The sequence below is a fragment of the Sceloporus undulatus genome, chromosome 1 (assembly GCF_019175285.1).
Source record: "Sceloporus undulatus isolate JIND9_A2432 ecotype Alabama chromosome 1, SceUnd_v1.1, whole genome shotgun sequence".
In the NCBI taxonomy this organism is placed as follows: Eukaryota; Metazoa; Chordata; class Lepidosauria; order Squamata; family Phrynosomatidae; genus Sceloporus; species Sceloporus undulatus.
Window position 1 is genome coordinate 267,886,519 of NC_056522.1, and position 13,174 is coordinate 267,899,692.

The 13,174-nt window shown below is 43.7% G+C and overlaps 1 protein-coding gene across 2 annotated transcripts in view; it reads left to right on the forward strand.

Moving 5' to 3' along the window:
* Nucleotides 1-13,174, forward strand: part of LSP1 (lymphocyte specific protein 1) — a 116,406-nt gene that overhangs the window by 39,150 nt on the left and 64,082 nt on the right. The window contains exon 1 of one of the 2 annotated variants that reach the window (XM_042447220.1): nucleotides 8,046-8,923. The exons of the other annotated variant lie outside the window; for it this stretch is intronic. Within the exon in view, the coding sequence (XP_042303154.1) occupies nucleotides 8,865-8,923 (59 nt within the window). The 5' untranslated portion in view covers nucleotides 8,046-8,864. Of the gene's footprint in view, nucleotides 1-8,045; nucleotides 8,924-13,174 lie in introns of those variants that run through there. 2 annotated transcript variants of the gene reach the window in all.

The window sequence follows — 13,174 nt, forward strand, 5'->3', positions numbered from 1 at the left end:
TTCACTTCACAAACTGCCTTCACATGGAGGAGGAGGAGGAGGAGGAGGAGGAGGAGGAGGAGGAGGAGGAGGAGGAATGTGGGGAAGCTTGCTGAATCATGACCTCACCAAATATGCCTGCTCAGTCTGGTGTGCTCTGGGTGCATGGTGACCAAAGGAGAGACAGTGTTAGCCACAATGGTCCTTAGCTAGAGAGGAGGTCAGTGGTACCTCTTGCTCAGGGCCACCACCACTTCCATCATCACCTGGCTGTAAATGGGCCCCCCTTGAAGGCAGAGGAGAAGCAGCCTCAGTGGCATCACCTTTGAATGGAATATCACCACTGAACAGTAGAGGAGAAGCAGTGCAAGAATGCCACACAACCCAAGCCATTGTAGCAGAGTGAGGAGCTGGGCTTAGTGCTGCCCTATGCTGCCACCACCACCCTTCTGGCTGGGACTCCCAGTCACAGGTGGAGGCATGCAACAAGCTGCTCTTGTGGTCCAGTAAGGTGCATAGGGGAGCAGGGCCCAAGAAGAGGAATAATGAATGAAAAAGCTTTAACGCAGCTGTCAAGGGAGTTGGGTATAGCAGAAGATTTGGGGGCCCAGAGAAACCAGCTTCCAAGAGGCCCCATTACTCTGTTCCCCAAGCACTCTTACATGTACACTCACTGTCTCTCTCACACTCAGTCACACTGTTTCTCTCATTCTTTTTCTTTCACATGTTCACTCTCTCAGGGATTTGTTCACCATCATTCTCTGATCCACTGACCCTTTCTCTATGAGGAATTTCTTTCAGTTTCAAAAGGTGCTACAGAGGCTTCCTTCGTCTCTTTCTCTGTGACACACACAAGTCTCTCACTCACACACGGGTGCACACACATGTACACCTTCAGCTGCATACTTTCTCTTGCTTGCTTTTTTTCCTCACGCTTCTTAGCCAGTTAATTCTTACACACTCTCATCATGGTCTCTATCCCTCCCTCACAGACACTGATTCACAACATTTTCAAGCTGTCTCACACACTAATTTTCTCTCACACGCGCAAAGCGTGGCACTTTCTCTCTCACAATCACACAAGCATTAATTCTCTCACACACCCTCAGTATCTCCTTAGTGTGTGACTTTCTCTCACACACTAATTCTCTCCCCCACACACTCAATAATGCTCTTTTTCTCTCTTTCAGATACATTAATTCACACCCATTCTTGTGTGCAAGTTCTCTCTCTCTCTCTCTCTCTCTCTCTCTCACACACACACACACACACACAGAGTCACACTCTTCATCTTTGACATACTTTCATATGCACCATTCACATAAGAGAATGGGTTTTTCTATGTGACCTGGTGTGTGAGATAGTGAATGAGCTGTGAGTGAAAGAAAGAATGAAAGAGCATGACTGAGTGTGCACATATCTGTAAGCATTGGCATGTGTGAGTGTAGCTCTGTTATGACATGTGTTGAGTTATGTACTGAGTTTATTTAAATAAAACTGTTCTAATTTGAATGATGCTATTCTCTTATAAAATGATAAAATATGGATATACATAAACATAAATGTGCAGATGAAAATATGAACACTAAATGAACAAAATATTTTTATTCATATACTATGCTGAGTGAGGGGAGGTCCATGTTCACATGTAAATTTAAAGGGATGAAAAGTTTGTGAATCACTGATCTAGTCTGATCCCATGATGATGCAGGAAAATATCTGGTAAATCAATCCCAACCATCCTTTGTATGAAGGCCTCCAATAAAGGACAGGCTGTTTTAACAAACATTTAAGTATATCCATTTGAAGTATTTTATATGTTGTACCAGCCAACTGGCAATACCCTTGGTGCAGTTTACAAGTACAAAAACAAAATAAACACAATCACAAATTTCGCAATAAAGACAACATTTACAAAGAGGTCACAACACATTTTACAATTTCAAATAAATTAGAAACAAATAAATCAGGTGGAACATATCAAGACCTGAATGCCTGCTGGAAGAAATACTAGTCTGGCATCTAGATAATACCACTGAGAAGGCAGATCTCTCTTGGGAGAGCAACATGCATAACTGGAAAAAAGTACAACAGAAAAAGCTGTGCTTCTGGTAACCACACTTTGTGCTACTGGGGCATGGTAGCACTAGTATCATCTTCTCTCTGTACTGAGAAAGTGCAGTGTTTCTAACCTTGGTCAGTCAGGTGCCTTCAGGAAGCTTATATAAACAGGACATGAATGAAAAAACCCAACCCATGTTGGATTTCCCATGATTTCTTTTCAGTGGGGATGTGATGGGATAACAAATTTAATGCAGTATCATAACTAGCCTTCAGTTAAGCTTTTAGCATTTGGGTTACTTTAACTATCTTTAAGCTGATCAGCATTTGGCTGCCCAGTTCACATATGCAAGTTGTTGCTGTATGAGCTCTTCTTATACAGTTATATATAACTCCTGATTAGAACTCAGGCCTCATTCCCACTGGACATATAAACCGACTTATCTTGCTGCAAGTCTGCTTCAGATTGAGTATTCAAATCATATTCGAATCACGGATATTGTTCCCATTACCAACAGGAGCATACAGACTCGGTTTTTATTAGCTCATGTTTTGTTCCCATTTACATTTCTCCAGTGTATTTTGATGCGGATTTATATTGTTCCCCATTCCCATTGTGGAACTGGTTTTTCCATTTTGTTTTGTTGTTGTTGTTGTTGTTGTTGTTTACTTTGAGCTGTCACTCAAGTGCTTAGGCAATTAGACATCACTGTGATGCCTATTTCTTCGGTGCATTTTGACGCAGACCATTTTTGTTACCCGTTCCCACTGCATCTTAAAACCTGTTTTTCTTGTTTTTGTTTTGGGTTGAGCAGTCAGTCAATCCATCACTTAGGCTAAATTATTTCCACGCACCAAGCCTGGCTCCAGCCACAGGAAATCAAATGAATGCAAAGCCGCTTGGGTGCTTAGGTGCTCAATCACCAAAGAAAAAAAATAGTTGAAAAATGGTGTTCAGTGGGTCTTCTCACGTTCGATGTCTATGCAGCAGGGGACAGTTATGCCGGGGGGGGGATGTGTTTGTGTGTTGGACTAGGACTCTGGAGACCAAGATTCAACTCCCTGCCTATTGGGTGAACAGAAGCAAGTCACACTCTTTCACCCTCCTCAGCAGAAAGCCATGGCAAACCTCCTCTGAACAAATCTTGCCAAGCAAACCCCAGGATAGGTTTGCTTTAGCTCTCTATAGGGTGGAAAACAACTTGAAGATACACAGCAACAAATAATAACTGAGTACTGTACCTTTACGTGCAGTGGAGGATCCAGCATGGTGCAGTGGCCTGAGTATTGGAGTAAGACAATGGGAGACCAGGGTTCAAATCCCAGCTCGGCCATGCAAACCCACTGGGAGACGTTGGACAAGTCACACTCTCTCAGCCTCTAAGGGGAAGGTAAAGGCAACCTCCCCCTGAAGAAACTTGCCAGGAAAACTCTGCAGAGTCGCCATAAGTCCAAAAGGAGTTGAAGGGACAAAACAACAACAACAACAATGGAAGAGGGAAGGAAAAACAGGAGAAGGAGGAATAGGGGAAGAGGAGGAGGAGAAAGAAAAAAAGAGGAGAAAGAAGAAGGAGAAGAAAGAAGGAGAATAGGAGAAAGAAGATAAAAAAGAAGGGGAAGAAGAAGAAGAGGAGGAAGAAGAGGAGGAGGAGGAAGAGGGAGGAAGGAGGAGGAAGACAGCAGGAAGAAGAGGAGGAAGAAGAGGAGGAGGAGGAAAGAGAAGATGAGAGGAAGAAGAGGAGAGGAAGGAGGAAGAAGAGGGGAGGAAGAGGAGGAAGCAGAAGAGGGGAGAAAGAAGAGGAGGAGCAGGAGGAAGAGAAATAAGAAGGGCCCAGCTGGCCAGCAACAAACCCAACTCCCAGGAGGGGCAAGGGAGCGTGTGCATACCAAAGAAAGAGAGGCTGCATCCACTCTCTTGGCACCTCTTTCACTCTTTTCTGGCTCTAGACTATAGAATTCTGGGAGTTGGAATATGTTGTCGGGCCCAGAGTGGAAGAGGAGGAGGAGGAAGAAGCGGATGAAGAAGAGGGGAGGAAGAAGAGGAGGAGGAGGAAGGATAAGAGGGGATCCAATTCAGATCCAAAAGTCTTCCCGTGTGTGTGTGTGTGTGTGTGTGTGTGCCCAGTCCCACAACAAACTCCCAGGAGGGGCAGGGGAGCACTCAGACATGCGCGCACTAGAGAGAGAGAGAGAGAGAGAGAGAGAGAGATACTGAGGTTGCATCCTGGCTCAAGGCTATGGCATTCTGGGAGTTGGAATTTCTTATGGGCCCAACTCCCAGAATTCCATAGCCTAGAGCCAGGAAAGAGTGAAAGTATTGCCAAACCGGGTGATTTCTCCAGTGTAGATACAGCCTAAGTCTCTCTGTCTCCCTCTCTTTGGTGTCCCCTTTGGCTGGGGGCCCCATGGTGTCCCACTTGCCCCAGCCTAGCTACGGGCCTGCTACACATGCAATCGCTTCCCCACCACCGAGGAAAGGCTACACAAATGGTAAAATGGCACTGGGAATGCCAGGAAAGAGCAAAGTGGGTGACACCTCCCAGACCAGCCCCTTTAACATTGGCCCTCCCATTCCAAAATATCCAAATCGGACACCCTTGACATTCCATTAATTTACCCCGGATTGGAGACGGTTCCTGGCAAAAGAACCGCTGAAAAAGTGGTGTCAAGATAACCCGGGTTATCCACTGCTGATTCGGGTTTTTGCTAGAGAAATTGACCAAATTAGGATCAGACACGAATTCAAATGGGAATGATTTCCCTTTAACTAGAATCAAACATGAATTCAAATGGGAATGATGTTCCTATAATCCGATTCTTGATTCACTGTATAACCCAGTGGGAATGGGGCCTCAGTTCTAAAATTGCTTGGGGTCAAAGATATTTTAAACATCGTTTCTCCCTATATGAGCATATATGAAAGGTATATGAAAGATTCTAGGGCAGATCATGAAACAGGCAGTCTATAAGTACTTAGAAAGGAATGCCATGATCATTAAAAGTCAACATGGGTTTCTCAGAAACAAATAATGCCAGACTAACCCTTTCTTTCTTTCTTTCTTTCTTTCTTTCTTTCTTTCTTATTTGGGGAGTTACAAGCTTGGTAGCTAAAGGGAATATTGTGGATGTAGCATATCTTGATTTCAGTAAGGCCTTTGACAAGGTTCTTCATTATATTCTTGAAAAAAAGCTAGTAAACTGTGCGCTATTTGATGCAACTGTTAGGCAGATCTGTAGTTTGTTGACAGACTGAACCCAAAGAGTGCTCAGCAATGGCTCCTTTTCATCCTGGAGAGAAGCAACTAGTAGGGTGCCACAAGGTTCTGTCTTGGGCCTTGTGATATTCAACACCTTTGTCAATTACTTGGATGATGGAATGGAGGGCATGATTATCAAATTTGTGGATGACACTTAATTAGAAGGGGTAGCTAATACCTCAGAGGACAGGATCAGAATTCATAATGACCTTAACAAATTAAAGAGTTGAGCCAAAACTAACAAAATGAATTTCAGTAGGGAGAAATGTAAGGTACTACTGTTACCAAGTTTATTTTTATATAAATTTTGGGTGCCAAGTGATCAAAAATCATGACCCCTGACTGACTGCATCCCAAGCCGCCATTACCCTAAGAGAGAACCGACCACATAGCCAGCAAGCCTGCTAGGCTTGGTCACAGTAAAAAAGGTACATTTTAAACCTTCAGCAAGCAGTTTTGGGAGTTGCCCTACAAGTTTCGCAGGCTACCCAAAGAAGAGAGGACAATAGAGGTAGCCTCCTTCTCAATGAGCGAGTGATTGTCTTAACAGCTCTGCCATCTAGATATTTGTCTTCCCCTGAAAAGTGCCAGACCTCTTCTTTGTGTATCCATTGTGTAGGTTTCAGCTTAGACAAAAGATAGCAATCAAGACCTTTGTTCACCAGGTAGCCAGAGCCTGAGGATACGTTCAGGGGTATAAAAGGACCCCCGATTCCAGCCTCCAGTGGGCTTGTAGAGCAGAAGTTCTGAGCCTGATTCCAACCTGGGCTTGTTGAGCTTTGAGTTCCAAACCTGAAACCTTGCTTGTAGAGCTGCCGCTCCAGGCTTGAGTTCCCCGAGCCTTGCACTCTGCTGAAATCACTTGGGCGAAGCCAAAGCCCTCTCTCTCGGGCCTCTAATTAGCTTTGCCCATTGGAACTCAGCTCCTAGCCACTGCGGTCGCCACTTTTCTTTCCCGTTCCCATGGCCGTGTCTCACCATTCACCATCCCTCACATCCGTCGCATTGGAGAAGACTCCTAAGGTAAATATCCCAAGATGCCTCTATTCTTTCTCCTTTACTCCCAGACTCACCCCTACCTTGCTATAGCATTGAGTGTGTGTGTGTGTTTGTGTGATCCCTTTTGTTGTGTGGCTTTAACAAATGTTTATATTTTAATTGCAACTCATTGGAATTTTGAGTCTCTTTCTCTCTTGGGGTTGGACTAGATGACCTCTGGTATGCACATAGGGACCTGACCCCACTGCGTGCGTTGTTAGGACACACATCTCACAATATCTGAGCTAATTAAATTCCCCTAATTTGATCCTTCCTAACACTACACTTAGGCAGGAAAAAAATCATAAGGGCGTGTTACAGACGCACTGAAGGGGCCTGTTAGGGTTGAGAAGGGGCGTCCCTTCTGGACGCCCCTCAACCCTAATACGGACAGAGTCCGTACAAAATGGCAGCGCCCGTCCACATGGGGGACACCATTTTGACATCGCGGGGCCCAGAAAGAAGCAGAGCGCCCTTCTTGGGCACTCTGTAACGCACCAATGCTTAGATGTAGGATGGGGGGCACCTAGCTTGCTATGCAAAAGGGATCTAGGGGTCCTAGTGGGCTACAAGCTGAACATGAGTCAAAAGTGTGTGGAATGACAGCTGTAACAAATTACTTTTTGAAAGTAGCTTTCCAAGGCCTGCTCCACACCAGATGAGTTTTTTTAAGTGCAGTAACCCTGCTTCATTCATGGAATTTTACAGCAGGTCAAGGCAAACAATAAGCATCTGTCTTCCACTTGTAACCATCTCATACTTTCCCATTGCTTCTTCTGGCCTGAATCCAACTGCAAGTCTAAATAGAGTAGGTCCATTGGATCAAATAGAGATTACGTAAATGTTGACTTTCGAGATTTCTATTGATTTAACAGGTGTAGTGTACAATTGCATTTGGACCTCTGTGATTTATTTTTTTCCCTTTAAAAAACTGTTAATGAGGAAAAGTTAGAAGACCAGATAAACTGTAATACGAGCCTTAAGACTAGAATCTCATCAGACCTTCTTGCTTTTGTAATCACGTTTATTCCACTGGGAAAATCTCTCACCTCTTTATGCATGTGTACTAACCTTTCCTCACATAGCAGTAAAAACTGCTTCATCTTGTAGCTGGGCAATTTGACTGTAGTTTGTCATTTGTGACAATTGCACACCTTTGTGTACACCAAATATAAGTGCACCAAATGGACACAGGGCCCTTTCACATTAGATAGTTATAGCACTATGATTCCACTGCCTGAGCTGCATCTTACGGAATTGTGGGATTTACAGTTTACAGAGAGGCCTTTAGAATTCTCTGCCTGAGAGCAATTCTTGTTTCTTACCAAGCTATGAAGCTCAGGATTCCATAGGGTACAGCCATGGCAGTCAAAGTGGAATCATAGCACCATAACTGTGTAGTGCGAAAAAGCCCATGAAGCAAAATCATCTTGTATATCCTCCCGTACAGCATTTGACAGACAGGTGTCACATTAAAGCCTACCAAAGGCACCTTCGGTGGAGGAATCGGAGGACTCCTGTCAAGCAAATGTCGATGGTGTTGTGCTGGACTCCTCCACTGGATCACTCTTGGTTGGCTCAAACGTGGCCCAAATTCGTCGAATGTTTCACAAAGTGGGTTTGGATTGCATCCTTGAAAGATGCCTACATTCACCATCAACTGCTTGAAAGTGCCTTTCACTTTGCTGTCTATTCTCAGATGGGTTAATGTTTGTTTTGGTTTAGTTTTTCAAATTGTGATGGGTAAGCAGTGGGTGAAGATGGGTCTAACAGGCCAGGAAAGGGGAAGAAGAGAGAAGAAAGGAGAAAAGAAAAAACCTTGACTAGAAAAAGTGTACATACAAGGAGAAACAGAACGAAGACCATGGAGAAAAGATGAGTTAGGGTAAAATTATGTATTAGAAAGTTTGAGGACTGAAAATGGACAAGAATGCAAATATAACAAATGAATGAAAATAATGGTTAAAAACAGATCAGGGAAGGAAGGCAAGGCATATGGGAAGAGATGGTGAAAGAAAGAAAGAAAGAAAGAAAGAAAGAAAGAAAGAAAGAAAGAAAGGTGAGAAATGCCAAGAGATACAAGAAGATTTCATGAAGGGAAAAATTCTGGGCAAGGGAGACTGTGTGCAACCTTCCCTCTGAACTCCTTGAGCAACCTGAGGAGAGGAGAGTCAGGAGGGATCCTTTCTTTGCTAGTTCTCTGGAAGATTTCTTTTTCTCCCCACTCTGACATTTCCACCAGGCTGAGAAGGAGGTGGAAGGAAGAGAGAGAGAGAGAGAGAGAGAGGAGGGAGTGGGATCGGGGGCTTTACAGAAACAAAAGGAAACTAGCTGCAGAACTTCCTGAACAGAGGAAGAAAGAGTGAGTGAGTGATAGTGAAGGATTGAGAGAGAGAAGGAGAGACCAGGGTCGCGTGCACTAACAAGATTATTAAAAAGGAGGGAGAGCAAAGAAGAGGAAAAGGAGGAGGAGGAGGAAGGTTGGGGGCAGAGATCTCAGCCTGCCTTGGGTTCCAGTCTCCCCCCACCATGACCAGCGCGCTCTTGAGGCGGAATTCCAGCAAGCAGGGGCTGCAGAACCTCCTCCGGTAAGCCTTCACCTGGGAAACAGAGGAGGAAGGGGGGACCCCTGAAAGTGGGTTCTTTGTTTCGAGGGAGTCCATCTGCTGGCGCCCATCGGGGGTGCCTTGGACTCCTCTTTCCTCCCCTAATTGAGGGGGTGGGGTCTTCCTGGCAGCAGATCGGGCCCTTGCTCTCGGGGGAGGCGTGGAGGATCGGCTGCCCCTTCTTGCCACCTTCAGCTTGGCTTCCAAAAAAGCCTCTGCCTCCCTTGGGAGCCCTCTTGGACATCGGTGGAAGCGGGCGAGGGGCTGGATCTCTTGACCGCCTTCCTGGAAAGTCAGGCTGATGAATTTGGATCGCCCTCCCTCATCCCCACCCGCACTAAGGCTTTGGACCTGAAGCTCCTGCTTTTGCTTCTCGGGTTGAACATTTCTAGGAGCATCTTGGCTGAAAAGGCTTCAAAGATCGTCTGGAAGATCAGGATGCCAAGGGATCTTGGAGCACCTTTGGGACTCAATGAAGGAGAGAAGCTGGGCGCAGGAGCTTTGGTGGTCTCCTCTCCAAACAGGCATCTGAGGAGGTCGGCGCAAGTCGACCAAAGCTCAGGTTGCCAGCTTCCTTCTTCCAGTGAGTCTCAAAGGTGCTACAAGATCCCTTTGCCTCTTGACTGAAAAGGGGAGAGATCCATTGAGTTTCTGACAGGCTCTTTATGTTGGGGTTTTCTGTATGTGTGTGGATGGCTGTGGGCATCCTAAGTGCTGTGAACATGAGTGAGAAAGTGGAATGGCAAGATCCTTCAGGGACAGGTCATTAAATGGTATAAATGAGGAGCTTTGGCTTATAGAAGAGGAGACAAAGCACACCAGCGTTTCTGGAAACTCTTTACTACTATGAAAGCTTGCTTGTTTTCTTTTCACCAATAGAATGGACAGTTGCTCCTGGGGACCTGGTTGGCATCTTGGCATGGAATGAAGTCTCCTTGAATGTAGCAGAAGCTACTTCTGAGAAAGTAAATCATGTATATGCTTGCAATACAAATCTCTATAGAAAAGAAGGTGGCGCTCAAAGAAAGGCGTGACTAATTCTCTTTGTACCAAAGTTAACTCCAGACTAGAAAGACAGAGGCACCAAAATAATATTCAGTTGATAGTCCCACCTAGAGTAGGTCCAGAGAACCAGTGGGATTTACATGAGTGTTAGCTTATCCTTCAGCAGTTGTTTTGGGGGATCTGTTCTGGTTAGGCCACTAGTGGGGTTTTAAAGGATGGCCTCCAGGAGAGGAGAAGGCCATGATGGCAGACATTCCTAGACAGTGTCCATTTCCTAATGTTAGTTTGTGGGCTCCCATGCAATCTATTTTAAACATCCAATTTTCTGAAACTGAGAAAGGATTAAGAAACCCAATCTAGGAGGCAGCCTCCATAACCATATCAAGATATGTTTGGACAGATTTAATAAGAGACTTTCCACAGAGTATGCTCCTAACCATGAGGGTTTGCACATGCCTCAGTTCCTGCTCAGTGCTATTAATGAAGGCTGACCCAGCAATAGTCTTAAACAGAACAGTAGAAAATTAAATTAATGTTTTGGTTGTCGAAAAGAAAATAACACAATAACAGAGTCTTCCATCTTAAAATTTAAAACCAAGAAGAGAGCAGTTTATTGCTGTTATGTGCCTTCAAGTCATTTCCGACTTATAGTTACCCTAAAGCGAACCTATCATGGGGTTTTCTTAGCAAGTTTGTTCAGTGGGGGTTTGTCATTGCCATCCTTTGAAGCTGAGAGAGTATGACTTGCCCAAGGTCACCCAGTGGGGTTTACATGGCCAGACTGGGATTCAAACCCTGGTCTCCAGAGTCATAGTCCAATGTTCAAACCACTAAATGAGTACTTGACTGTATATTAAGTGGTTAGTTCTTTAAAATGTTCCAGTTAGAAATTTGGAAGAGTTTCTTTTGTGGAATGGATCTCACAGAATCCTTCAGCCAGCATGGACACAGTGCTCATAATGGCTGGGGAATTCTGAGAGTGTCAGTTCAAAGGGGTAAAGTTTCCATGCTCTGGAAGCTCTAACACAGCATAGGTCTGCCGCCTTTGCATGATGATCTTGATGGGAATTTGGTAAGACTCTAAACCCCTATCCATGGCCTGGTCCCCATGGAATTAGAACATAAGCAATGACCATAGAGGAAAGAGTCATCTGTCTTCAAACACTGGCTTTATCATACACAGGAATATACACATTCAATATGTCTCTGCACAATATTGATCAATGCTTAAGGCTACAATCAGTGACTTCACGAGGGTTGGTATCACCTGGTGCAGTAACTCATGGTGTCACCCCCATTGACCTTCTCCCATTTTAAACCATACAGAATACTTAGAAATTCTTTTTTGCATTAATGTTACTCATAAATCATAATTCCCATATATCACTGAATGTAATTCTAACAGTTGAGACATAAAATAGTTGTGACAAAATTAAAAGTAGAGCTGCAAATTACAATACCATCTGCACAATCTAAATGTATTTACACATACATAGTGAAGATTTGGTTAAGAAAATTTTAAAATAATATTTTTTAAAAAATTCTTTTTAATTTTTTAAAAAATTAACATTTTGAAATTTGAAATTTTAATTTTTTTAAAATTCTGGGGCCTCTCCTTCCTTCTCCCACTGAGCTGCACTAAAGGGAAGCAGATGAATGCCACAGCCCATTTCTGCAAAAAGGTAAGTGTTTGAGGAACAGTAGTGTCACCCCCCCCCCCTTTATGGTGTCATCTGGTGCAGTTCGCACCTTCTAGTGATGCCACTGGCTACAATACTCCTGCAAGGGTCATATTTATGCAAATATGGGGTGATATTTGCACAAACCAGAATAACAGACATTGACTAAATTCTGCACACACACATATAAATCAAATACTGCAGAAGAAAAATCTGATGCTGGGCCCCCCCCCCCCCAATGGAAAGCATTCTCCAGTTGCACTCTTATAAACATACCTGGTACTGAAGGTATTAAATGGATCAGGTATTGACACCTTCAGAAATTAAGTCCTTAGTGTAACATATACTGTATATACTCCTGTATAAGTCTAGAAATTTTGGTCAAAAACTCACCTAAAAAGCCTGGGTTGACGTATCCATGGGTCAAGGTAAGTACTGTACTTTAACTCTTATTTTAAAAAAGGAACCATCCCCTTGTAAAAGGCAAGAGCGTAATCTATCGTAGAAGCATTGATTCCCCCCCACCCCTTCTCTCATCCATCCAGTCTTTAGTATGAGCAGTTATGCCTGCCAGAATTTTCTAAGTTCTTTGGCATTGTTTTCCTTTCGTTCATCCTTTAGATCCTTTGTTACATATCCCAAAGTTTTACCCTTGACTTATCCATGGGTCATATCAAAATCCATAATTGTGGCCCCCCAAACCTGCCCTCAACTTATATATGAGATCGACTTATAGTCAAGTATATACAGTAGTTATCTCAGTTAATGAAGCTAATGTGTCAATGGAATTTACTTCTTTAACAGAAAATTTTGTACCAGAGGCAGAAATAACATCGAAAGAGTAGGGTTCCTACCCCACACAAAAAAGAAGAGCAGTTGCAGCAAACTTTAATTCAACATGTTTCAGCAAAAATTTAATTCAAAACTAATATTACACACATGTAAAATTAAACATGAAGGTCAGGTAAGCCTTGCATAAGTAAGCAAAAACTTTTTTAATCATTGAGACCACCTGAACGCGTCTTCTAAAATGTATCCCAGGATTATTTTTTTCTTTCAATAGCCTCCACTACTTATGAGTTCCATTTTGGTGGCAAAGCTTAATTGGTCTATGCTTTTTCAACATGCCTGGGTAGTTAGTAAGGCAGACTACTCTCCCCTTTTTGTTTTGCTCATCATCAGTAAGTGATTCTGGTGGCAGCTGTTTACCTTGCCTGTAAACACAGCTTACAGTAGGATCACCTAGAGTAGAATCCCATTCTTTTCTAGATCACAATGACTGTATTGTTACTACAGAGAAGCTGCTGCAACCCAACACTGAAAGTCTGTCCTTCTCCGACCCTCTTTCACCATCCTCCCAGTGCCAATGCTAAGTGGATAACTGAACACAAATGGGTAGAATCATACAAGCTATTGTACTCCCTGTTACCCTGTATGTATGGATGGGAGAGCTGGAGAGTTAAGAAAGAAGATAGGAAGAAAATCACTTCATTTGAAATGTGGTGCTGGATAAGAAGAGCTCTGAGATGCCATGGACAGCAAAAAAGAC